The following is a 26,954-nucleotide window of genomic DNA, read 5'->3' on the forward strand; positions in this document are numbered from 1 at the left end:
TGCACTGAGCTGTTTGTGCATCGTGTGCCAACAGGTCTAAGCTGGTGTTTGACAACTAAAGGTGCTCGTGCTGCGCTTGTGTAGGTGTGCTGTGTGCTTTTGGAATTATGTGTTAAAGAAGCAGAAGGCTAGACAGCTACATGGAGTGAATATATTTGCTTTTCTGTGTATTTTAACAGGCCACATATTGTACAGTACCCCTAAAGATATGTTTATCTTACATTTAGGTGGAGGAATTGTTGGCATGTGGTGAGGTTAAGTTCAGGTCGGTGAGATGCTGTCAAGTGTGTGGAAAACAGCCTTAACCAAGACCTGACCTCATAATGTGCATCATGAGACACACAAACACAAACAATATGGTGACTTGTGAGATTAAAGCCAAAATTGAATTAGCAATACTTTTGTGTTTTTGATACAAGATATGCTCATTTATGAATATATTAGTATGTTATTAGTGAAGAAGAGGTTGCTGATACTGATACTTTGAATAGGGTCCATTTTTTTCATAAATCCAACGAAAGAAATTAGAAATAAATAATATGTATCTTTATGACAGGTTGGTGGTAACAAAGTAACGTTGGTAGTTTGTTAAGTTGTCTGTTGTGTGTAGACACAACACTCGTACATTTCATTAGACGCTTCTTAATCATTGAATGATTCATAGGTCAGTTGTAATTAGCTTAAAGAAGGACTGGACAGAAAATGAAGAAAAGTCAATGAAAAAGAAAGCCTTGAGAATGATTGCTCATCAGCACCACTTCAAAAGATCGCAGGAAAGTCTGGTTCCATGGAGGCAAAATGTAAAGAAATGACTGGTGACTGAAGACTTTTCCACAGCACTGCATATAAATATATGTGTGTATACTACAGTATATGCATTATCTATTATAAAGGATCTAAAGCTTCTTAAAATGTTATCACATGTTATTGATGTTTGTTTAATTTGTGCATTTAAATATGTTGATATCTAATACTTGTTTGTTTTGGGATGTCATTAATGCCTGACTGTCCTTTCTTGGAGCTGTGTAAAACTGACTTGTTCTATAAATTATATGGGATAGTGTTCGGTCATAATACCTCTGTTGGAGCAAACCACCCCCTGCTGGTTTTTGCAGAGCTCTCTGGTCTTCTTGCTCGACAGGCCACACTCCTCCTGGAACTGGCACACATCTCCAAACCAGCCTTCATCACACTCACACAGCCCACAGTCACAGTAACCACGATCTAAAGGGAAACACACCGCATGCTGTTTATCAGTGCTTGAACGCATCCCCGTCACTGGTGCTTCACTTTACCCTATCAATACGGGGACACAAGCATGTGTTATTTCAGATAGGTAGGATGACGTCGCGCTGCTAGGAGAGTGCAATGGTTTTATACAATCATTTGTCTATTAAAGGGGAAGTTTTGTTTTTTTACGCAAGTCTGTACTCGTGTGCTTACAAGTATGGGCTTGTCAGAAGTACGGACTTCTGAGCACACAAGCACACAAGTACGCTCATTGTGCATTTGGAACGGAAGCTCGTGCCGCACTGCTTTCTGGGATAGCAAGCTGTCTGAAGTCTACACAAGTCACCACAGAAGCAAACTCGATAAAATGGGCGGAGCAAGCACACATCCGGAAATGTGGAGCGTACTTGTCTGGATGCATACTTTTAATTGGAACAGTACTTGGTCCTTCGGTGATGACGTTTCAGAAGTACACGAGTACGCAAGTACAGACAGGTACGCATATTGAGGAACGGCCTTGGACTTTATTTCTGGCATAAAATACGTTCATCTACTCATCTACAAAGTCGGCGTCCTTTCGGACGCTATTTAGATCACTCGAGATCTGCATATATCCATATAACGAGAGTGAACAGGGCATTGACAATACAGCCTCTGAATAAGGCATTATCTGTCTTTATTTCACCAATACTTTAAGATGAATGAATGAATAAACGTGTACTATTGGGGGCTTATCGGGGGCTTTCTACACGCGTCAAATGGGATGACGTCATCGACACATGCCCCCGCAGCAGCATCTTTACATGGAATTAGCTACTGCCGCTGGAAACATGGTTCATTATTGCGTTTTTCCAAATCGCTATGTTGCACAAAACTAGACAGAAACAAAACAGAGCACGGAGTGAATGAGCTGTGCTGCAGTGGCGCGCATTGATAACGTCATACCAGTAGTTGCGTGTGTAGAAAGCCCCCGATAGCCCCCAATAACAACAACACGGCAGCTCTGAACTAACAACGCAATAGTATGTGTTCATTCATTCATTCGTCTTAAAGTATTGTTGAAATAGAGACAGATAATGCCTTATTTAGAGGCTGTATTGTCAATGCCCTGTTCACTCCCGTTATATGGATATACGCGGATCTTGAGTGATCTGAACAGCGTCGCCGACTTTCACCAAACTGTTATCGGTGAGTAGATTTGTGCCAGAAAAAAGGTCCAGGTTTAAAAAAAAAAAACGAACTTCCCCTTTAACACCGAGGAGATACCAACGCAGTGTGGTATCACTATTTCTATTGGATGGCCACTGTGAACAATTTGAAAAACGGGAGGAAGCATTTGATGCAAATGAAGGCTGTTGACAAGGTATTATAAATGTTGCTCTCATTGTCTTAAGCTGCGAGGAGCCTTGTATGTCATGCTCAATCATTTTCCTGACTCGTTCATCATGTAAATGCAGTGTCCTTTTCAAGGGCTATCCATCAGTCATTAAAACATGCAAGTCCCCCGTCTCTCCTCATTATCGATGAATCTCATGGGGGGGACACGGTGACATGTTCAAGGAACACCAGAATATTAAAAAATACACCTCAAAGAAAGCAGGGTCACGAAGATAATTCAAGTTTGACTAAAATCTCAAACTTTATCTTATTGTTGGAATTTGAACAGTAAACATTAGATGAGACAAATGCAGTTTTGCTGGCTATAATCTTGCAATGTTCTGCAGCTATTGCTAGATCGTATTCTCTTACATGTAATGTGTATTAGTATTTCATCCAGACTTACTGTAATTATCTGGGCAGCAAAACCATAATCAACTGACAGCGACTCTAGAATCATTGCTGAATTAATCAGCAGAGAAGTGTTCAATTGCTCTGTGATTAGCATTAGATTTTTCAGTCCACACTTGGTACAGACTCATTTGTGGATATGTTTTTTTGTATTAATCATGTAAGATGTGCTGGTGGGAGCTTGCACACAATAGTTGTATGACATAATAGGATATTATAAAGTTACTGCCACCCTCTAGCCTCCATTAATCTCCACTTGACAATCACTCTGACATCTGAAACGGCCCTCTTTGTCTGCAAGGCTAAACTTTATGTGGGTGGGAAGGTTCTTGTCTGTCGACAGTTTATTTTTTCGGTGCTTCCTGAGCAGTAATTCTCCATGGCATGATTGTGTCAGGGTCCTTCCTACGCTCCAACGACAGACACGTAGATTCAGCCAATCAAACCTCGACTGGTGACCAGATACATCCATTGGGGGTGATTGGTAAGAGAGGATGCATGTGTGTCAGCATCAATGGTGATTATAACAACTAATGGAGCATTTATCCTGATTAACTGGTAATGAAGCAAGGAATCTGCAGCTCTAGCAGCTCATGTAGCAGCTTATTCCAGATTTTTTTTAATTGTTCATATGAAAAAAGTACAACATTGGGTGGGAATTTAAAGAACTATCTGTGTAAAAAAACAAACTTATTTTGCTTAACAGTTAAATTTTTGTACGAAAAATATTGCCTCTCACAAATGAGATGCAATTGTCTTGAATGTCTCAATTGTGAAAAATGTTAAGCCAAGCATACAATAAATATTTCAAATCTCAAAGCTTTAAATTTTCCTGAACCTGTTGATATTTCATCTCCAAATGACATTTCCCCACTTTCTTTGTTCAGCTTGTGTTCTCCATAACACCATACCCATTTTAGTGAGTAATTATTCCTCCGTGCTTCCCTCTTCCTGTGGGTTGTGAAGCATTAAACAACAACACATCAGCTTGTGTTCTGTGGAATAGATCTGGGAGACACCTATAACTCATTGACGGCTCGTGCTTTTCTCAGACCAGTGAATCCCAGCTTTCATCTTTCAAGTTTTAACAGTATTTCACCTGGGCATTGATTATTATTCATTCTATATTATTTCAATGTTGTTGACTTTAAAGAAATTTGAACCACCGTAGTTAGGATCGGAGTCACACACCCACAAAACAATGTCCTATAGTCTAGAGTTAACAGGTTTCAATCAAAAATGCCTTTTACTAGTAATCTTGGACAAACTTGAGTGTCTTTTTCTCCTTGCAGCCCACGCTGGAATCATTAGGTGAGTCACCACGCAGGCAGTCTGCCCAGCAAAGCTCAGAAAATCTAAGTGAGAGTATATCAAAATGAGAACTAGAAAAAAGATTTCTGAGATGAACAATTTAATGGGCTGTAATAGCTCAAGGACTGCATTCCACTGCTGCTCCCCACTAGTTTCTTTTTCTCCCTCTCTTTGATAAATCAACAGAAATTATTTATCAAACCTGTTAGTAAATTTGGACAAACTACTAGCAAGCTGTTGTTCTCCCATAATTAGCCTGACCAAGCATATGTAATACTGTCAGAAAGTGCATCTGGAGGAGTGTGATTCAGGACAGCATGGGTTAAACTGACTTCAGATGTGATGCTGACATGAAAGCACATGGGGTGGGATCTTCTCTGGCTCTGACAGAGGGCACACAGGAAGAACTAAGGAGGAAAAACAGAGGCTATGAAAGCCTGTCGCCAAAAAGAGAAAGGGAGGAAAAGAGAGGGGGGTTATCAAGGCTAAAATGTGTTCTGACAAAGCCAAAAACAGCTATCCACCAGGGAAATGTTTTTTTGCTCTTATGCTAGCACCTCTCTGTTTCAACTGCTCCTTTGAGATCAAGTGAGAAAGACACAAGTGTTAAAGTCTAGCAGCATCAAAAAGTTGGAGATGTGTCTGTATTGCAGCTATACTTGCCTTTTTGACTCAACCAATATTACTTATACACAGAGGTGGTAAGAACAGGTGTTGATCATGTTGTGTCATGTTGTGTGCAGAAAGCATGTTTATTCTCTGATGAGGATGTAAATTCAAATGAATAACAAATGGTAAATGTAAGAATCAAGATGATTGCTCATGGGGGTTTCAGTCATGATATGATGGTGTAACTACACTGCTACTCAATCTTGTAAAAATAACTACTAACAAGTGAGAGATAGCCTGCAGTTCCTTGGGCCACACACAAATCTAAGTTCCTACATTTGTAAAACAAAGTCTGGCTCTGTAAACTATCCTAAGTTTAATTTTATCTTCTGTCACAGTTAAACATCTTGCTTCATGATTAAAAGATGTTGAGAGGGCTTGATCAAGTGCGCAAATTAATGCGGAATGAGAAAACTTTGAATAGCCAGGTGTCTAAGATCAAATTCTGACATATCTTTCTTCATGTTAACAGACATACTTTTGAAAACCAAGATAATACCTTGATAAAAACAAAATAAATCTATAATTTCTGCAAAACTATTAAACAAGTAATGTTAACAATTTTGCATATGGGTCTTAAATCAGGTACTTCCATACCAATGCTACATTTAAATGGAAATTCTTAGCACGATTATGACATGGGAAGTTGAGTATGATCTGTAACCGCTGAGATTTCAGAAAATGTCCAATTCTTGGTCGTGTATAACATAAGAAGTGGGGATGGATATGGACTCATGTCATGAATACGATAAACACAACCCCATTCCAAAGGGACTTGCTATTTTTAAATCATGAGTGCATTCATTTTAACAAATATGGCTACATCTAGTTACCAGATGGTGAGTGCATAAAGGCCAAAACCTGGCTGTGTAATGTTTCTCATTTCTGAAACTCAGTGGTCACTTTGTTGGTAACATAGTGGGAGGGGAGAAGGACACGCCATCGTGCCGAAGGTCATGCTATTGATAGCTTGCTATCTAAGGGAGGCAGATTTATAACAGGTTACATTATGTTCACTTTGATTTGGTGTTTATGTGATTAACAGTGATTTTCAATGTAGAAGAACGTTACATGCGTGGTCAGACTTTCAAGATGTTGTAAATATTCATACAACTAACTTGACAATTGAGGTTATATGTTGCAGCAACATTTTTGTGCACAACTTCGTACACTACGCAAATAAATTCATACACTATGCAAATAAAATCCCAAATAAAAGAAAAACAACTGGGATGGTATGGAGGATGCAAAAATAAGACAAAATAAAATGAAAACCCTACATGAGTCTTACATTTACTTTGACTTAATTTGTTTGATTTAATTTATCCTGCTGATGAATATTCATTTCTACATTTCAGACTTGCAACACATTGCAAAGAAAATTGGACAGGGGCAATGTAGAGGTATGGATGTGTTAAAAAAGGTAATAAAAAAATTATGATGACCAGCCACCACATGGTAGTCATTTTACAGAGAAGGTCCCTGGTTTAAATCCCAGCTGTGGCCTTTCAGTGTGTTTTTTGTGAGCTCTCCCTGTAACTGTGTGGGTTTTCTCCTGGTACTCCAGACTTCTTCCCCAGTCCCATAACATGCATATTAACTGTAACCATGTACATATGTACTCTGTGTTATCTCTGTGATAAACTGGTGATCTGTATGTACCTTCCCCAAATGAAAAATGTATTTTCCTTTGCCTCCCTAACCCTGAAGGGTGGCAAAAATAGCGCGAAGCGATTGTGAGGTCTGACTTTCTCTGGCTAACGATTTTGTGATGCATATGTATTACTCTTTTGAACGCATATTGTTTTGAGGAGCAAAACGCTTTATTTTCGCCACCCCAAAAAACTAGACGGACTACCTTCGTCAACGCCAAAACGAGGCTGGAACTCGGCTCACAGGACGCAGCAGGGGGAAAGAAAATGTTCATAAATGATATTGCTAATATGGGATGTCATACAGCTTCATGTCAAAAGAGGTGAACTATCCCTTTAACCCATTGGCGCCTAAAGCACCTGCAAAAAAGGCTGCTCAATGCCTAAGCCAGTTTTTAGAAAAGGTCCCCAATGCCTGAGGGTTTTTTGAACTAAAAACAATTCATTGAAAACACCTAAGAAAAATCAAAAAAATTTTCGCTGGCTGGATTGTATTACTTTTTTTTTTTATCAATGTTGGACATTTGGTTCATGTAGTTTTGCTTTATGATTCAGGATAATACCCAATGCTGCTATTTATTATACTACTATTACTATACTGTTACTATACTATAACTAAATCATAATCATAATATCAGCAATAATAATGAATGATAAAAAACCCTGCAATATATCTTGCATTGTGCAGTTATACTGTATACTTCAGTGACACGACTTCTAAAACATCATAGTTGTCATACTGCAGTAATTCGCACCAGGCTCTCTTTTTTTTGACACAAGGGCAACGCCACTCAAATAAGAATGAGAAGTCGTCAGAATGCAGCGCAAGAATAAATAATTACATCATGTCGAAACGATCTCGTGCCATCACTCGGGCTACATTTGTCTGAGACAGCCACTTGCTCTGCCTCCAGTAATCCCGGCGAGTTGGTAGTTTGATTACTCCAAAAGTTAGGCAGAGACCGATGAAAGATTTCATCTCCTGCTTTGACACGGGGCTCCACTTCGAGTTGGCTACAAACGCACTATTGCAGAACAGGCAAATCGAAAACACCCACCTCATGTGTATTTGAACCAATTATTGTGCATTACATGCTGCATGCGTCTTGAAAATAATGATAAATGAACAATGTTGCGCTACGCAACAACCGGCGTTAGGGACAATGTTGCGCTACGCAACAACCGGCGCGAGGGGCAATGTTGCGCTAAGCAACATCCGGCGTCAATGGGTTAAGACCTGGTGCAACATATGTGCTGAGCAGATTCAATTCTTAACAACAACAGGTGCTCTCAACTAACGATTGTAATCATGATTTGATACCAAGGCTGTAGCCACAAAAGGCTGAAAATTCAAGGAGCAATTTGGGGCAAAGTATCTCCAGATTTTCAACAAATCATTGAAATATTTAAAAACAATGTTGCTCAAAGAAAGATTGAAAGGGATTTCCATTTTGGTTGATCTACAGTGCATATTGTTATTACACAATTGAAGGGCAAGGGCGCAAGCCTTAGTTGAAAACCTGTGATCTCTGTTTTCTCCGATTAGTACTACATCAAGAACCTTCATTCACCAAAAGCTGATATAACCAAATGAACAGGAGATTTCTTTGGAAAACCTTTGCCAAGCACTACAATATGCTGTACACTTCACAAACGCAAAAAGAAGCCCAACCTTAACTCAGGCCAAAGGGGATTTTGACTGATCAGACCAATCAGTATTCCAGATGTATTTAGGAAGATATGGATACTGTGTGGTGTAGAACAGAGATGAAAAGGTCCATGCAGACTGTTATTAGCAGCAACTTCAAAAAACAGGCTCTATGATGGCATAAGGTTGTGATTTATGCTTCTGTGATGACCGCTTGAATGCAGAAAAGTTGAAAATTGAGCTATTAGACCACAATATACTGCCTTCAAGAAGATTTGTTTACATTACAAAGACATAGCTGAGGAAGAGGAGGGAATGGACACTGAACTGACCGACCTGCATTCCTGACCTGTTCCCAGTAGAAAATGTGTGATGAATTTTGAAGTGAAAAGGTATGTTGCACACCTTAAAATGTGTTTTCAGGAAGAATGGGACAAGAGAACTCCTGAAATGCTTCATCCCCTGTTATTCTCAGTGTCAGAGCATATGTGTTGTGAGAGAGAATAGCAACATTAAATGCTTATTAACAAATTCAATGAAGCTGAAGAGAAAAACATGGAATGAATCGAGGTTCTAAGTATATAATGTACACACTGTGTCAAATTCGACACTGTATACACCATGCACTTAAATACATAGGTTATACTCAATGTATTTATATACTAACAAATCTGAGAGAAGACAAAGTGGTTTAAATTTTGACTGTCCTTATTCGTTAGCACTGCACATAAACTAACATTTGTTTAGTTTCAATGGCACACCTGGAAGTAATAAATAACTGGTTTAAAAGTAGCAAATAACTACTGAGAATTTGAAAATATTTGAGAGAAAGACAGAGCCAGAAAGCTTGAGAGTCTTCATGCTGCTCATTTCTAAAGGGAAAAAAAAAGAGAGAAACTTGTGAAAAACTGCCACGTTGACTTTTATCAACAGAGAGGTTATTACAGTAATACCCATATTCTAAACAATTTAATTCAAACTACCAATATGTTGTCGGAACCCCATTTGTTTCTTGTGTTATGTAGCTTATTCTAAAAAGATGACAAGCAGACACTGCAGGGAGATTTAAGCAAGGTCAAGAACAAACATTGGAATGGAATGACAGAACGTCTTTGCACAGTTGGTGAACAGATGTTAGTCCGGGTCATCATTGACTGGTTCAGCTGTAAAAATGGGATGGGATTTATGTGGAAGGAAAAACAAAAAACATGTCAGTGCTTTGTCAAAGTCCCACAAAAACCAGACTCAACTCAAGCTCCGATGTTGCTCGCTGGATTCTTTAGATCTGCTGAAAATGATTTGTTATTTTTTTTTTTTACATTTACCTTTTTTTTACATTTACCTTTATTTAACCATTATTTACATTTATTTAACCATTGTTATCTGGTGATGGATTGTCTCAAGTAATCTACCAATATATTAGCAATATGATAACCATGGTTAAACCTGGAATGACTTTAGCTGTCTTACTACGCTAATCAATTGAAATAACTGCTTTGCAGATATAGATTCCTGACGGACAGAGAGCTACTGGTTTCAGAGGCATTTCTCGGTGGTAACTCCTACTTGGGATGGCTTGATATCTTGATTTTCCACTAAATGAGGGAAGTATGAATGATAAATAAATGATTTATACAAAATGTTTACAATCAGTGACACAATATGGACACTATTTCTCTCTGGGTACTCCGGCTTCCTCCCACCGTCCAAAAACATGCATGTTAGGTTTATTGGTGAATCTAAATTGTCCCTAGGAGTGAGTGTGAGCGTGGATGGTTGTTTGTCTTGTTTGTGTCCCTGGTGACCTGTCCAATGCCTCTCGCCCAATGACAGCTGGAATAGGACCCCTGCGACCTAAATTGGATTAAAGGGGAAGGTTTTTTTTTTTAACCTGGACCTTATTTCTGGCATAAAATACGTTTATCTACTCACCGATAACAGTTTGGTAAAAGTCGGCATCCTTCGGAAGATATTTAGATTACTCGAGATCCGCGTATATCCATATAACGGGAGAGAACAGGGCATAGACAATAAAGCCTCTAAATAAGACATTATCTGTCTTTATTTCACCAATACTTTAAGACAAATGAATGAATGAACGCATACTATTACACTGTTAGCTCATAGCTGCAGTGTTGTTGTTATCCGGGGCTATTGGGTGCTTATAGGGGGCTTTCTACACACGCGTCTAGTGGGATGACTTCATCGATGCGCACCGCTGCAGCACAGCTCATTCACTCCAGTAAGGACGTCCATCGTACTCAAAGTCGTCATCCACGTCGTCAAAATCTAATAAATATCCTGCCATGTTGCACAAAACTAGCAGTAGCAAACTCAGTGTGAAGTTAGCCGACTGTCACAGAGCACGGAGTGCTTTAAGCAGGTATAGAAAATAAATAGATGGATGGATATGATCAAAAATCAATGTTTTTTTCCTTATCACTAAAACATTAATTATCATTAAGCTGATAAAAATGTTTTACAAATTTTTTAGATGTGTCTTTTTTTTTAAAGCATAAGCCATTGTTGTCTGGAAGATCAAGTGAATCTGATCAGACTGATTTAATATCTATTTCTTAAGTCAAATTTAGCATGCGTAGTGGTTATGGCAATGCAAAGCAGTCTATTTATTTTATAAAGTTTTCTTGAAACTGGTGGGGGATTAGTTGCTCACTTCTCACCTTCACACCTTTCTGTTTGCCAGTAAAAATGTGATGTGGGCTCAGCTGCCTCAGAAAGCATTGCATACAGGTAGCAACATTTACAGTGTTTGGTAGGTGAACTATTTTTGGTTTAGATTGTCAGATTTTATCACGGAATATTTGGCTGACATTTCCTCCTACATAGTCACAGCTTCAATTCCGGTCTCCTGTTTTCACCTTCTTGAATGTGCATGTGAAGGGGTCGCAGTTGCAACAATAACTGCTAAGAGGTTTGCTGTCAGTAAACATCTTGAGTCACTGTCTCTAGAAACTAAAGACCAAGTCCGGAACCTCGGCGTGCTGATAGACTCAGACCTGACCTTCAACAATCATATCAAATCAGTCACCAAATCAGCCTTTTATCAACTTAAGAACATATCCAGAATTAAGGGTTTCATGTCCCAAACAGATCAGGAGAAGCTGATTCATGCTTTCATCTCCAACAGACTTGACTACTGTAACGGTCTTCTGACTGGACTCCCCCAAAAGAGTCTCAAACAGCTGCAGGTCATTCAGAACGCTGCAGCCCGAGTTTTAACCAGAACAAAGAGATCACATCACATCACCCCAGTTCTCAAGTCTTTACATCGGCTCCCGGTCAGATACAGAATAGATTTTAAAGTTCTGCTGCTCGTCTACAAATCACGGAACGGTTTAGGTCCAGAATACATGAATGACATGCTAGCAGAGTATAAACCCAGCAGAGCTCTGAGATCTACTGACTCAGGTCAGATAGTGGAGGCCAGAGTTCAAACTAGACACGGTGAAGCAGCTTTTAGCTGTTATGCTGCACACAACTGGAACAAACTACCAGCAGAACTGAAATTAGCCCCAACTGTAAGCACTTTTAAATCCAGGTTAAAAACATTTCTCTTTCGGTGTGCTTATGGTTGAGTTTATATTTTTCTTTTTCCCCTCTTCTTTGATTGCTTTAATTTTTATTCTATTTTTTAATTTTTTTATTTAAATTGCTTGTTTTTATGCTGCTTTATGCTGTTCTTTTAAATGCCTTGTCTTTATGTAAAGCACATTGAGTTGCCTGTGGTATGAAATGCACTATATAAATAAAGATGCCTTGCCTTGCCTTGCCTTGCCTATTTCAAATTAGGAATGAGTCAAGTTAACTGCTTGTTTTTGAAGCAGGAAGATTCAAATCCAGTCACGGCAATGATTTTAACAGATAAACCAAACAAAGCGCAGGCAACAAGCTGTTGATATCCAAGAAGTCTATTTTACATCTATGGCTGATAAACAATCAAGTAAAAATCAGGTAAAGTGAGAGATGAGCATGTAAAAAGTGGTCTCAAGGCCAGTATTGAGACCAAGATCAGCCCTGAGTGCCACAACCTAGAATCTGAAACTATAGCTATCATACCTAAATTCAACACAGTCAAAAACATCCTCATCTTCACTATCCAGGTTGACTTGTTGCTCTGATTTACAGGATGTGAATTACCTTGTGTTGAGTCATATGTACAAAACATGAACATCTCAATGCCAGGACAGCCAATGTTTTTGGTGAAGAAAAACCCACACTTTATCCCAAAGGAGAAAAATCTAATAAATCTTGTCTGAGGGAGCTGTGAAAGCCCGAGATAAAGGAGCTGCCGGGAGAGAAATTGGCCACTGATTTCTGACACCGTAAATGCTCTGTATGCATGGCCCACTGAAGTGGGTGGTGGTGTGTATGTGTGTATTGGGGAATTATGGGTAGGTCTCATTTTCAATATGCTTTAAATGTAATTGCTTAACCCTTTTCCACATTGTCATATGACACTGTAAGTATGTAGCTGGATATGTGTACTTCTGTACTTGGATGTGTAGATGAGTGGTGTTTATGCTATGTAAATAAGCCCCATCCTGTATTTTGTGTGTTTGTGCGTATGTGTGTGCGTGTGTGTGGGTGTGAAAACCCATCTCTCCTCTGATGCATCTGGGTTCCACTGGCAGGCAGTGTAGCAGTGAGTGAAACCCCATTATCAGGATGAAACAGGGCCTCGCTCCAGACTGCTGATCCATAATGAGCTCCTCACAGCAGCCAACTTGTCTACCCAAATAAATCACTGTAGTCCTCACATGCATACTCACACAGACACAAACACCCACACGCACATACCCACCCACACACATATATTATATTTGTATAGGATGCTCACATATCTCCATTAAACCTAGACACCCAAAGCAAGGGGACAACAGAGGACACAAGAAGATTAGGCTTTTTTCCCCTGCATCATCATAAAATGCTCCTTCCAACCTCTTCCAAGGTGTCTTCTCTGACAAATGACCAGTTATCCTTGGTAACAGGTTGCAACCAGTCCTATTTAACATCTATGTCTAAACTCTATGTCAACTGCAAGTTGATGAACTTAATTATATTAAACAATGCACCTCAGTACATTCCTGCTTTAAATCTTACCTTTTTTGGAGCCAGATCAACACATTATTTGTATTGTGCATTAAATTCACACACTTCTGGGGTGAGCACAACATACTGTGAACACAAGCATGATAATACAATACCAATCTTGTGATTTGCTCTCGAACGGTAGCTTATTTAAACAAAAAACAAACCAACCATTCCACGGGAGTGGAGTTTCTTGATTTCTTGTTGCCATACATCTGTATGTCCATTATTACCTGGAAAATTAAATGCTTAATTGTGTTCATCCGCTTGTTGCAAATTTTCTCCGTGTGCTATTTGGTGCAGAGTGGGAAATATATAACAGTTTTAATGCATTTTAGTTTGTATCTTTTAGTTTGAAACTGCTAAATACGAACGTGAGCAGTGAGAATGAGCCTAACAATGTTGTATCGGGCCACAGAGGACTTAAATTTGTGAGGTTTGAAAACAAAAGACAAGCTTTCAAAGCTGATAAAGATAACAAAAGTCAAAGGTAGAAATTAAACTAAAATAAATAGGTAAGCAATGAAGCAACATCTTAAATTGAGGACAGGCACAAGGCAAAAACCTGCAATAGAGAACACAGGAAGAGACATGATGGGTTTCCAACACTGAATAAATGCACACCATTCTTCTCATTTCTCATTTTGTTTATCCTTGATTTTCTCTCTTAGTACCTCCAACCTGAGATCTGAACAGAAGACATGAGGAAGAGCTACAAAAAGAAAGGAATCAAAGCAACAGGCATTTAACAAGATGAGACATCTTTGCGTCAAAGTTGTGATTTTAAGCGTCAATTAAATATGATGGGTAGCACAGCTGTATTATCTGTCCTTTGTTTTGCTATGGCCCAAGGCTGCATTTTTTTTTTTTTATTATCGCTGTCAGATTAGCACTAACACTGTTCATGTCAATTACATTTATTTTTAATCTCATGGCATAAATTTAAGACTACTGGGAAGGCAGCTGAGATCCTTGCCTATGCCAACTACTAATCTGACTAATTAGGCAGAACTAGTAAAAGAAAGGTCAGCTGTGAGAAATGACAAGGAAACTTTGAAATGAAGTGTTAACACAAAGTATTTAACATAGCAAATACATCAAATGGGATCAGCTGTATGATTTTCAATGGAAATATTAAGTCTGATACTAATGTCCCACTGTGATGAGAGTAAGTTCTCAATTCTGTGATTTTTGTAATTCTTGCTTGCTCTGCACTGTTTTTACCATAAATTACTTAACACTGCAAATTTTATATCAGCTATTTCTCACAACTTATTGTTAAAGTGTAAAGCGAAAATTACAGACAAATCAGCCATTATTCAGCATGTCCTTGAGTGTGTTCGCACTCTGCAGAGTTCCTTCAGAGAACTTGTGAAATGAGCTCAAAGCTGAGCCTCCCAACAAAAGCTTATGCCATGGTCATTTTTGACAACCAGTCAGCTTCATATTAAAAATGAAACCATTTGAAGTCCTGCCAATGCAACGCAGGCTGTCAAAAACCCAATACAGCGCCCCTCTGACTCTACAGGAAAGGAAGAAATACAGGTGGAACAAAAAACACTCTAAAAGCACTCGAAGTCTGAAATACCCCTGTATTTTGAAAAACTTTTGAATGACATGAAAAGGGTTTCCATTCTTCCTGCACCTGGCTAAGACAGATGCTAAACATCAGCAGGAGAATCACAGTCTGCCAAACTGCTCTGATGTAAGCCAACAGTGAACAGATCTGCTGGATCACTTACTGACCTGATCTCTAAAAACCACAGCCAAGTAGTAGCATATGTGGAACCATGTGCGTGTGCCTAACATCATATGAAACCAAAAATGTTGTGACACAGTATTAAAAAGAGAAAAAAACAACCGAAAATAAAGCAATCTTGGGTAATTTGCTGTTTACCAAAACATATGTATGTGCTTGGTATTAAAAAACAGATCAGTGTACGCACCATTGCAAATTTGCCCATTATATGTTGCACAGACCCAGTCATGGCACTCGCAGCGGGGACCATGGAACTTCCCTGGCTCTGTGGCCTCACAGATGCAGATGCCGCAGTCACATTTGCCCCGACCACTGCATATCTTGCCATCAGGTGTCCGGCAGCGGCGCAGGGACGACTCTGTGGACAGCTTGCACACACGACCCACCTGGCTGAGAAGATAATAAAAGGTCAGCTGTTCTGCTGCTTTGGAAACTTCAGAGTTCAATGGTTGAGTGCACTACCACCTATATAGAAACAACATCTGCATCTGAGTAAAGTCACTTCAACATAGATATGTGGAAACATTGCAAACACCCCTTTCCTCCTCTTTCATTTGAGAGTACAACATTTTAGAAAAAGATCTTGTTTAAAGAATAAAATCAAGAATGTAACTCTTCAGAATATGAAGTTTGGCTTTACGTTGACAAAAAACAAACACCTTCCATTTCCTTGCATGACCTTAAGCTATTCAGATCAGCACAGTCTTGTTTTGGTCAAAGTTTATCTCCTTCTCCTTACATCTGTTTTGTTTATGCTCGTGTAGTTTGATCTGTGGGATCTCCCCAGTCATTCAGACACAGCAATGCTGATAGCTGGGATCTTTCCACCTCAAGGCTCCCCATATTCCCTCTGTGTTCCCTCCTTCTTTCTAAATTGACATTAGAAATTTGATATATTTCCCTGGATTTTAGCTCTGGGGCTTTAGATAAAGGTCCAGTGTGTAGGATGGAGTGAGATTCAGTGGAATACACTGCATTCATTTACCTCACCCTACCCTTCCAAATTGCAGGGGCAAATGATGGTGATGGGGTGTGCTTTGTCCTTTTTGGCTTACCGTAGTAACATGGTGAGGCAACATGATTAAGCATCAAGTAGGGGGTCTATTTACATTTTTGGATATAAACTCCTCATTCAGAGGTTAAACATTCAAAACTATTATTATTTACATGTGATTTTACACTGATGAAAACAGGTATAAAAATTGCACGTGGGCATGGATCAGAAATTCTTAAACAGTGGTACTTTTTGGAATGCTATCTTTTTGCTTTCAGGCATGGCAATTGTCTGAAAGCATAACTAATTTCCATTATTGCGTCACAAATCAAACTGATATCTTTGGTGGCAATATGAATAGAATAGAATAGAATAGAAATAGAAATAGAATAGAAAAAGAAATTAACGTAGTCTAAATAGATATTTTCCACAATGAATCGAATGACTTGGAAACATGCAATCATGGTATGTAAGTTGAACCCTTGTGTATCAAATGCATGTCAGAAAGAGATTACTTGTCAATAATCTATTTTTTACACTTGCTTTATAATGTTCTGGGTGGTGGGAGGCTGGAGCCTATTTCAGCTGCTAGTGGGCAAAATTTGGGGTACACTGTGAACAGGTCACCATTGCCTCACATGCACACGTGGATGTTTTCATAAGAAATAACCTAATGTTTTTTTCACCCTGGCAAAGGGGGAACATGTGAACTCAATACTGAGTGGCCTCAGGAGTTTAGCAACTCAGCACTAACCCCTGCACCATCATACCATTGCAGAAGGAAACTTCACGCGCAGTTTGGAGCTCAGATCCAGAAAGGCTGATTGTCATCCATGGCCGACTGAGCTAACTGGGTGGCTTGTCAATAATGTTTGTGCTATCTAAAAGAATACCATTCTTAGAAAAAGAAAGGTAGCAAATCATTTTAAAACCACATACAATGATACCTATTTAGACAGAATATGACTTGATACTTTTACCATATGACTTGCGAGGTAATATCAAACATCTGGCAAAGGAATTAGCATAAAGAATCTGCACAGGAAACTAGAAGAGTGAACTATCTATGCTGGAGTCTTTCCTAAAATGCACTGCATTGTACTCTCCAAAGTATGTCTGTCAGCAAAACTTTGCACCTCCCTCTCACTTCTTGCTCTTCAGCTTACGCCGAAATAAACAAGAAAAAATGTAAGTCTTGCAGAAACTCACCTCACTGGCTCTAACAAAGAGTCATCAACGGTAGAGAGCAGGATCAGAGACAACGGCACAAATATGGACTGCACCAAAACTTCAGACTGCATGTTTAAATCCAACAGAAACCTGAAGTGAAGTAGCTTGAAGGAATTTCCCAATCTTTCGGTCCTTAAACAGTCAGGGCAGGAAGGGAGTGTGAGAGGGAAAAGAAAAGAGAGAAGGAGAGAAAGTGCAGCAGGCTGGCCCGAACTGGCTCAATCCCTTCAGAGTTCCACAGCTCTCAGCAATACAAGTGCCTTTGATTAGTTTGGACTCTCAGACACAGTCCTGGGCAGGAGCTGAAGTGGGGAAACCTGCCAAAATGAAAAGTTAAGTCACCAGTTTGACGTGTAATTAAAAGCAGACTGTTTTCCAAATTTTTGTTTAACTTTTTTTCCTCCTTGCTTTTCTGGATGACCTCCGCGCAGCAGCATGTTTGTGTCTAGTTTCTCCTTTAAAAAGAGATCCTAAATCAATCCCCACATCTCTTTTGGGGAAAAGTGTCAAACAAGAGATGAAGAATAATTCAATCTCATTCAGATGCATTGGGATTGGAGTCCTGGTGTTTTAAAAACTGGAACATTTGAGCGAAATAGAGCTAGTTTAATGCTATTAGTAAAACACTCCTGATCTAACAAGTAAAAAAATATACATAACAACAACACACAATGTGTGTAATTCTGTGTTATACAAATTTGACAGTGTTAATAATTCACATTCACATGAACTAATTCAAACATTTATTTTAGATAAGTCTCAAAATACCAAAGTTTCGAAAGCTGGCTTGTAACATAGCACAAGTGTCTAAGGTCTAACTTACAGCTTTGTTTACTCCTTATTACAGCAGTGTACATTCAGGCAGAATACCAAAGATTTGGTTATTTAGAACTTTTTGTAGTTGACTTTTGATGTATTTTTTTTAAAAAAGGCTACGTGTATAATTTAGAACATTGGCTACACAGAACCAAAGACCCTCCTGTTTGTCATGCGTGTCCATTGCATCTCACAGCAGAATCATTATTGCCTTTCACATCTATAGCCATTCACTTTAAGTCTTATCACAAGTGTCTATTCATCAGCAATGTAATGAATGAAATAAAATGTAACTTTTTAACAACAGACAGCTTCATACAAAGCAGCATCACTTTGTGAAACATCTTTCTATCCAGTCTATTTAAGTTGTACAAATAGGTTTGAGGAATGATCTTCACATTATTTGATTAGTATCATGTTGGACAAAGACTACAAGAAATGCTTTAACATTAGTGACTAGATTGTATATCAGGATTTGTTTGATGCGTCCTGTATTGCTAACTATACCACCTTCATTATCATTATTTATCAGCCGTTTTAATTGCAAAGGGTGAATCAAATGCTTTAACTGTTTTTATTCAAATTGCCATCATGAAACATCTTTTTCCCACAGCTCTGTCCCCGTGTGATATTTATTAATTATTCCCACATTATCTAATCTTTGTAGAACTTCTCATATATTCAGTGTGTGCTTTAGTCAGTGGGTACGATCATTGGCCAAGAGTCCGAAACATTCTTCATAAAATTAGGTTGATAGTCAGGATGTTACAGAGGGCTTTATCTTCAAACAACTGTTTATATATCAGGTGTAAATATCAACTCCACACACACAGCAGGCTTCGATCACCCAGGAGAGTCACACCGATCTGAGTTTACCTGTTGAAAAACGTAAGGATAAATCAAAACACAGCAAGCACGAAAAGATTATTCACTTTATTTGATAAAATGGAAGTTATAATGAAACCTTTCGTTCACCTGAATGTGTCCGGTCATCGATGTAGGCAAATAAATGGATGTTGGAGACCTCGATGAGCAGCCTGAGGTTAGGCTGTTACCATGGTAACGCCTGCTCGCCACCGCAGCACGCACTGGTCGTGTTGATGTGATTGCATCCTGCGCGCTCCCGCACTCTCCCACACGATCTATATCCAGCACATCCAGAAAACAGCTGATGTCGTGGACAGGGCTAGACACGGCAGATAAGGGAAATCCTCTTCTCGTAAGTGATTCAAAATGTTTTCTTAATCCGCTACCAGACTCGTCGTGAACGTGAGGGAGCATCCAGCTGTTGTAGCTTTTAGGATGCGGCTGACGCTTGGTACTGCTGCGCGCTAGCTTGTTGGCTCTCCAGGAAGTGGAGGAAATCTCATCCTCCCGAGTAGGCCTTGATGAAATAATGTCGTGTATATATTGCACTACCACGTGCCCAGGTTGCCACATATCATAGTATCTTTGTTTAAGATCTTCCCGTCCCCTTACTTCTAAATGCGTAATGTATTTAGCTAGGTTTTGTCCATTTAGCAGCTTTGTTCCTAATCGTTTCCATAGTAACCTTGGCTGTGTCGATGTCATTCATTCAGCTTTTCAATTTGAAAAGGGTTAGGCTACACTTCAAGTGCTTGACATCCGATGGGGGTGACAGTCATATTACACGATGTGTTATCGTTTGTATGCTGCAGAAGCAGCTTCGTGTGTTGAAAAGCAACGATTTGCCCAAATGATTTTAGGAATTCCCTGTTGCCCACATAAGCCCCCGAGGGCACAGTGAGTCCAGCAACCAGACCTTCAAACGCCTTATATAATCTAGGTGTTGTTGTTGCCAAACTTGCCAAGACAGATATGAAATTTTTTTAGGAACCACTATCAATTTGTGCAATACTGTTTTCAATCGGGACATATTTCGGTGTTTATTTTCTCTTTTCCTCATGCAAGTGAGAACATATCCCATTACGCAATGACAATGCTAACTGACCCTATTTCTTTTGGGATGGCCCTGACAATCAAGGGAAATGTGTGGTTACCCTGAAAAATATGTAGTTTTTTTTTTTTAAATATATCCTTATCTTGCAGTTAATAAAAGCTGAATGAAATGTGTAGAATAAGATGGCAGTTGACTTTTATCTGCTTAAACAATTTGAGCTTTTTTAAAAAAAAAATCTCTTCTTTATTTAATTTCAGAGCTGGTTTAATTAATGTTGAACATAAGCATTTTTATAGCACCTGCTTCTGCAATGCCACTCTGCAGAGCATCGGTGTGTCTTAGCTCTTTTGTTTTGCTTCCATGGTTGGCAACTTCACCATTACTACTAACTCTTTAGAAACTTTAGAAACTCCATTTGAAATGATCTCAGAACTTGCTCTACACCAAAAGGCAGACAAAGTTTCTCATTCAACAGGGATCCCATAAAGCTATCATGGACGGTGTGTTCGGAAATATTTAGGCCAAAGGCCTAAATATATGAGCACAACTTCATATGGCACATTATGTGAAAGGAATAAAAATTTAAAGGACTATGACAGGCTCTTTTTGTACTTGTGAATGTCACCATTTGCATGTATGCCTAAGATTGCAACTTTTGCTGTCTTACCATGATCATTTTTTTGACAGGGATGCAAACGTTGCTGCCTCAATATGTATGCTGGGAACAGGCTCCTGTCCTCTGCAGCTTACTGAAGGATAAAGCAAGTATATCTATCAAGTGTCAAGTATATTTATCCCCTAAAGAAACACTAAATCTCATATCTGCAGTTTGGTGACTGGCATGTTCGGTACAGGGTTTGTTAGAGCCGAAGAGGCCTGTGTCATGATGGTTGTGGTGTGGCGTGGTGAAGGAGGACCAAAAGTGCAGACTTTCCAAATAATAAACTCGATTTATTTAAAGAACAAACAAAAAGCGCGGCTGAGCCGGAATACAAAAACTAAACTATGACAAGAGCTTGGCAAAACAAAACCTGACTATAACTGTCATAAACAAAAGGACAAACCTGACAGGAACAAACTTTACTTGGGATGGCATGAGAACACCTACTAGGCCTGAGTGACGGTGAGGATCTGGCAACATGAATGAGGCAACCTGGAAACTAAATACAGTGGGAGTGATTGGCGAGCGAGTGCAGCTGAGGGGAAAAACACAGGTGATGTGAGTGAAGGTGATGGCAGGGCAACAGAAACTATGGGAAAAATTAAAGACCTGAACTTAAAACTTAACAAAACTGAAACATGACAAAACTATAAACATGACTAATAGTAACAGACATGACAACTTGCCTCCTGCCACACGAAATAAGGTAAAAGAGAGTGGTGCGAGTTATAAAGTAAAAAGTAACAGTAAAAAACTGATACAGAACCTGCTGAAGTTGGGTAATAACTCTTTGCAATTGTCACAACAAGTGGTACTGTGTACATAATCAATTGAACCATTGTTTTTCAGTAATATTGATTCGATAAAAGAAGAAAATGATGGTATTGTGGTCTCTGTATCACCATCTTTTTAAATGCAGTATGAGTTTGCTTCAAAACTATCCTATACTAGCCACAGTGCACTCAAGAATAAAACTTTAAAAGTTAAAATACTCAGATACAGTTACAATTATTCTGCCCAGAGATCACATCATTCCGCGTGAGGAAGATGTCCTTTTTCCAAATGGGAAAGTAATTGCAGTCTTTGCCACCCATACTCCCCCATAATAGCACTTACACCCTGCAATTTTGTTTTCACTCTTCTTCACGTCTCCATCTGCATATGTTAAGTGTAGCAATTACACTGGAAAATTGCTTCTAAGTACATGGGTTTACAGGATGGACAGTTTCTTTTTCTTGGTAAGAAAATAAAAGGAAACAAGGGTGATACAATTGTATTCTCGAGTCTGCTTTCCCATCCTAAGTTCGTGTTTTGTTGCAAGAATTAGATTATACCCGAGAATTTTTTTGACTCCGCTCCTCGTAAACATTTTCATATCAAGTTCATGGTTTGAGCCTTGTCAAGTCTTCTGTCATACAGAAATATAGCAAGTCACCAGCGCGTGGTCGTGCATCATTTCTGTAGTTCTCACTCAGATGATCCTTTCAGTCGCAATGTCCTGTTCTAAAGAAAATAAAGAAAATATGTCGATGGCTAAGGACAAAGTTTCCTGTCACCCCATATATAAAAAAACCCACATTTTTTGCTTTCTCTGATTGTTCCATAATAATCGTTCAATAATTTCCCAAATTGGGATGAATAAAGTATCTATCTATCTATCTATCTATCTATCTATCTATCTATCTATCTATCTATCTATCTATCTATCTATCTTATAGGGGACGTGGTGAGAAAAACAAAAAAAAACACCTTTTATGTTCTCGAGAACACAGTTAAAAAAGCCAAAGCTGGCACTTTGTTTCGTGTTCCCAAAGTTTGAAAATATCTCATGTGGTGACCTGTTCAGATTTTCAGTGGAAGCTACAGTACCTCGTCAAGTTCACCCCTGACCTCAACTCCTGAGCACCGCCCTCATTTTCTTGCTCGCATTCGACCAGCTAAAATGATGAAGCCAGCTTTGCACTCAAATATTCTGCTGTCCGCTGTACTGAACTGCAGGCATCTTACATCAACCACAGCCCGGTAGAAGAAGAGCCCAGTGGATGAACTTTATTTTCCGGGGTAATGTTCCGGCAAGAGTTAGCAAAAGTCTCTGTGTCAGCTTCAGCTCTCTGTGACCAAACTTCAAACAGGAAAAATGTAGTAATAAATTGTACATATGTATTGCTGCGAGTTATGCTATGTACCATCCCCTGCTTGGTCTTTCACCCTTGATGAGAAAGCATGCTCATACGGTATATAGAGAGCTTGAGTGTTATTGGTGTGATTGGAGGAATAGCTTTATTATAAATTGCACACCGGAGGCCCAGGTTTTGAAAACGGGTGATGAACTGAAACGCACCTTATGATATGAACTCGTATCACTTGCAGTGGGTTGTGTGACAGCCAGCATGACAGTTTATCTTTAGCCAACATAGAAAAAAGTCAAGCGGCCCTCCTTTTTCAGGGACTAACTCCGGTTCAAACTGATATGGTTAAAGCAGTTGCATTATGTTCAGCGAACTTTCTCAGCAGTTTGCATGGTGGCGAGAAGGCATGTCTCAAGAGAGGCACACCCCCAGGAAATGGGGGAGGAGTAAGGGGTGGAGCGAATAGCTGCTTACCTTCCCACTGCCGAGCCTAAAACAGGCATAATATGTCTCTTTTAAGATCTGGGTTAAACTGCTGTTTTTTTTAGATTTTCCGTCCTGAGTTTGTGCCCTCTGCCCCAGTATAATGGAAGTTAATGCAGTTTGGCTTATGGTTTTATTCTCATACTGACAAATTACATTTGAATTTTTTAACTGTGTCATCTCCTCCCTGAGACAATCCCTGTTACCAGGGCTTGAGTGTGACCAATATTCATGCAGGCAGTTTCATGCCCAAGACCAGCCATTTTTTTTTTTTGTGAACGAAATTGGTAAAATGAAAAAACTCTGTTCAGTTCTTACTATTTTGTATTGTTTGTGGACCTTATCGAGTTTAAATAAGGTGTACTGTTTCACTTCAGTCAAAACAATCTGCAGCAGCATTGTGTTCTGCAGCATTATGCCCCCTCCCTGTGCATTTAATAGAAAAATAATTCCTAAATAAGTGATAAATACCTTCAAAATACTTTAGCCATGGAGTCAAAAGTACAAAAATTCAATCAAATTTACTGTCACTATTTTTGTATTGTGGTGGCATCAAAATGTTTTTAGAAATAGAATAGAATAGAACCATACTTTATTCATCCCCTAATGGGGGAATTTCAAATTAGTCAAGTAGCTCAAAAAAATTATAAATATTTACAATGATTGTATATTAACAACAACAATAATAATACTACTACTAACAATAATAATAAATGAATAAATAGAGAAATAAATCAATTTGAGAAGAACATGTCAGCAGTCACTGTTAAAAAGCCTTATGGCTGTGGGGACAAAGGACCTCCTGAACCTCTCAGTCCTGCAGCGCAGAGAGATGAGCCTCTCACTGCAGCTGCTCCTCTGTCCTGTTAGGATGCTGTGGAGAGGATGTTTATTATTCTCCAAAACAGAATACAATTTCCTCCTCATCTGTTGCTCCACCACAGCACTGAGAGGGTCCAGCCTTCTGCCTACAACAGAACCAGCCTTTTTTACCAGTTTGTCCAGGCGCCTACAGTTTTTGTCTGTAGTGCAACTCCCCCAGCAAACAACAGCACAGAACAGTGCACTCTCAATGATAGTGTGATAAAACATGCACATCATATCACTGCAGACATTGAAGGACCTGAGCCGTCTCAGGAAAAAGAGACGGCTCTGGCCCTTCCTGTACACTGCTTCTATGTTGGCAGACCACTCCAGTTTATCCAGCAGCAGGTATTTGCAGGTCTGAACAGTCTCTGTCTCCCCTCCATCAATGCAGACTGACTGGTATGCGGTTTTAGATCTCCTGATGTCCACCACCAGCTCTTTGGTCTTGGTGGTGTTCAGGAGCAAACAGTTATTTTTGGTCCAGCCATAGAAAGACTCCACAAGGTCCCTGTACTCCTTCTCCTGTCCACCGCGCACACATGCCACAACAGCCGTATCATCAGAATACTTCTGTATCAAATGTCACAATTTGCACAAATTAGAGAAAAAAAACAATTAAAAATCAGCTTCTTTCTGCCCTTTGTTAATGGAAAGAGAGAAAATTTACTGAATACATGTGTGTTGTAGCTACACCCAATGTTTTCTCACCCCTCTTTACTGGTCTTCTAACTGCTACCATCCACCGAATGTTGCTGCAGGACCTCCAAGCCTTCTGGGACATTCTCCTTTTCGCATCTTACGTCTCTCTCTGTCTGGTTGGTCTCTCCACCCTTTTGTGACCTTGGGATGAACGCACCAATGAGGAGCCTCACAGTGAGTCTGCTGGTCATCTTCCACCCCATCCTCCTCCTCCACAACACCTCAGTCACTCGCTCACTCACAGAGTGTGTCGCATATATGCCTTGATGTCAGACGTGGTGGGCATTCCTGTCTATATGAGCGTACCGTAGATGTGGGTAGTGTACTGTACACCATATAAGCCATGATGTTGACTAACTGTTGTGTGTTATTTACAGGGTATGCCTGATCGCATGTTATGTGCAGTGCTGGAGCAATTTCAGCTTTACTTTTCCCTTTGGTATGTGCGCTTTGTCTCCATTCAGAGTGTCATTTCTTCTTGTGTTCTTATGTTGAAAGTTTTCTTTTTCTGCATACACACAAACATATATACAGATGTTGATAAACACAGGTAACACCAAGTCACACCTCCTCGCACTGCACATCAAATTCTACTGGCGCCTCGGTGTTCAGTATGATGAAGATCTCATGTGATCTTTTGAACTGGTAAGTTACTGGAACGGTTCCAGTATCAAAACACTTGTTCTGTGTTCCATGTGTGCTGCGTTGTGTACCACGGTGGCCATTCAACAGTGCTCCACATTCAGTTTTAACGTATTCGTCTCTGCTCTGGCAATTCAAGTCAGGGTAGTTTGGAATAGACACCACAGCTTGATTAAGCTCAATTTTACATGCAGCTATTATTGAAACACAGCTTTCGCTGCATAACATTTATTTTGGTTAAACCAAAGCTTTGTGCAGGTTTGCTAGGAGGCCGATAACTTTTTTTTACACCATCTGTTTCTGTTAATGTAGCCAAGTTTGGCAAAACGAGTGCCTCGTGGCTGAGCCTCCTTAAGTATACATTAAATATTTTATTCCAAATTATAGCCCACATGACTGGAGTTTGAAAAGTTGTACTACCACTGCCCCTACTTGGATGCAGCCAGAGTGCTCACCTGTTCCTCATTTAGCTTTGGTCACTGTGTGGTTCGTCTCCCTCCCTTTGTTAGATCCATTCTCTGTATAGCACAGCAAGCCCCAGCATGCTGAAGAGGAAACAGAGCTCCCGGGTCGAGGCCCAGCCAATGACCGACTTTGGGCCAGATGAGACCCTTGCAGACAGTGCTGACATCTTCTGGATCAACAAACCAGTGAGTGTTCTCATATACGTGTGCTATTTAACTTATTACTAATATTGCTGTAATAGAATTTTAACAAAGAAAGAAATTGTGGCACGTTTTGCAATTTTTTCTTTCTTTTTTTTTTTTTTTGTCTTCTTCCTGTAGTGGGTCCATTCTTTGCTTCGAGCCTGTGCCATCATCAGTGTCATCTCTGTGTGTATGAACACCCCAAAGACCTTTGAGCATTACCCTCCACTGCAGTATGTGACCTTTACGCTGGACACGCTGCTTATGTTCCTGTACACCGCCGAGATGATCGCCAAGATGCACATAAGAGGAATCATCAAGGTAGCAACTGAAGGACTGTTAATATTTTGACAGAAAAGTTACAGGAGGCATAAAAACACAATCCGATGATGATTATTCTTATTTTTTTTATTATCAATATTATAATTTAGTACAAATTACTTGCTAGCGTTCCATGATGATGAATAAACCAAGAACAAAGAATGTTATGTAAAAAAATTGTTTATACCAGATTCTCTATGAAGTTTTTGGCCACACACAGACACACACACACACACACACACACACACACACACACACACACACACACACACACACACACTTTTAAAGGAGCCGACTGACCCTAAATGCTTTCCACTCGGTAAATTGCTCCAGTGCGCACTGAATGTCATGGCTTGAAAAAGCCAACAGAACTACAGA

General features: G+C 39.5%; 2 protein-coding genes across 6 annotated transcripts in view; one reads left to right on the top strand and one right to left on the bottom strand.

Annotated features, from left to right (window-relative positions):
* itgbl1 (integrin, beta-like 1) overlaps positions 1–17,605 on the bottom strand; it is a 57,773-nt gene extending 40,168 nt beyond the window's left edge. The window contains exons 1-3 of one of the 2 annotated variants that reach the window (XR_012772534.1): positions 17,370–17,605; positions 15,354–15,556; positions 1,078–1,224 (exon numbers count right to left, since the gene is read on the bottom strand). Coding sequence is in view for 1 of the 2 variants with exons in the window: in XM_075479212.1 (XP_075335327.1) it covers positions 1,078–1,224; positions 15,354–15,556; positions 17,370–17,461 (442 nt within the window). In the remaining variant the exon portion in view is untranslated. The remainder of the gene's footprint in view (positions 1–1,077; positions 1,225–15,353; positions 15,557–17,369) is intronic. The other variant, XM_075479212.1, reaches the window with a different exon arrangement.
* A 1,685-nt stretch (positions 17,606–19,290) lies between these two features.
* Positions 19,291–26,954, top strand: part of nalcn (sodium leak channel, non-selective) — an 84,547-nt gene continuing 76,883 nt past the window's right edge. For 2 of the 4 annotated variants that reach the window (XR_012772535.1, XM_075479217.1), the window contains exons 1-6: positions 19,291–19,425; positions 20,815–20,888; positions 25,026–25,244; positions 25,344–25,405; positions 26,118–26,258; positions 26,394–26,576. Coding sequence is in view for 3 of the 4 variants with exons in the window: in XM_075479217.1 (XP_075335332.1) it covers positions 25,364–25,405; positions 26,118–26,258; positions 26,394–26,576 (366 nt within the window). In the remaining variant the exon portion in view is untranslated. The remainder of the gene's footprint in view (positions 19,426–20,814; positions 20,889–25,025; positions 25,245–25,343; positions 25,406–26,117; positions 26,259–26,393; positions 26,577–26,954) is intronic. The other 2 variants (XM_075479218.1, XM_075479219.1) reach the window with 2 other exon arrangements.

This window comes from Odontesthes bonariensis, chromosome 12, assembly GCF_027942865.1.
Source record: "Odontesthes bonariensis isolate fOdoBon6 chromosome 12, fOdoBon6.hap1, whole genome shotgun sequence".
In the NCBI taxonomy this organism is placed as follows: Eukaryota; Metazoa; Chordata; class Actinopteri; order Atheriniformes; family Atherinopsidae; genus Odontesthes; species Odontesthes bonariensis.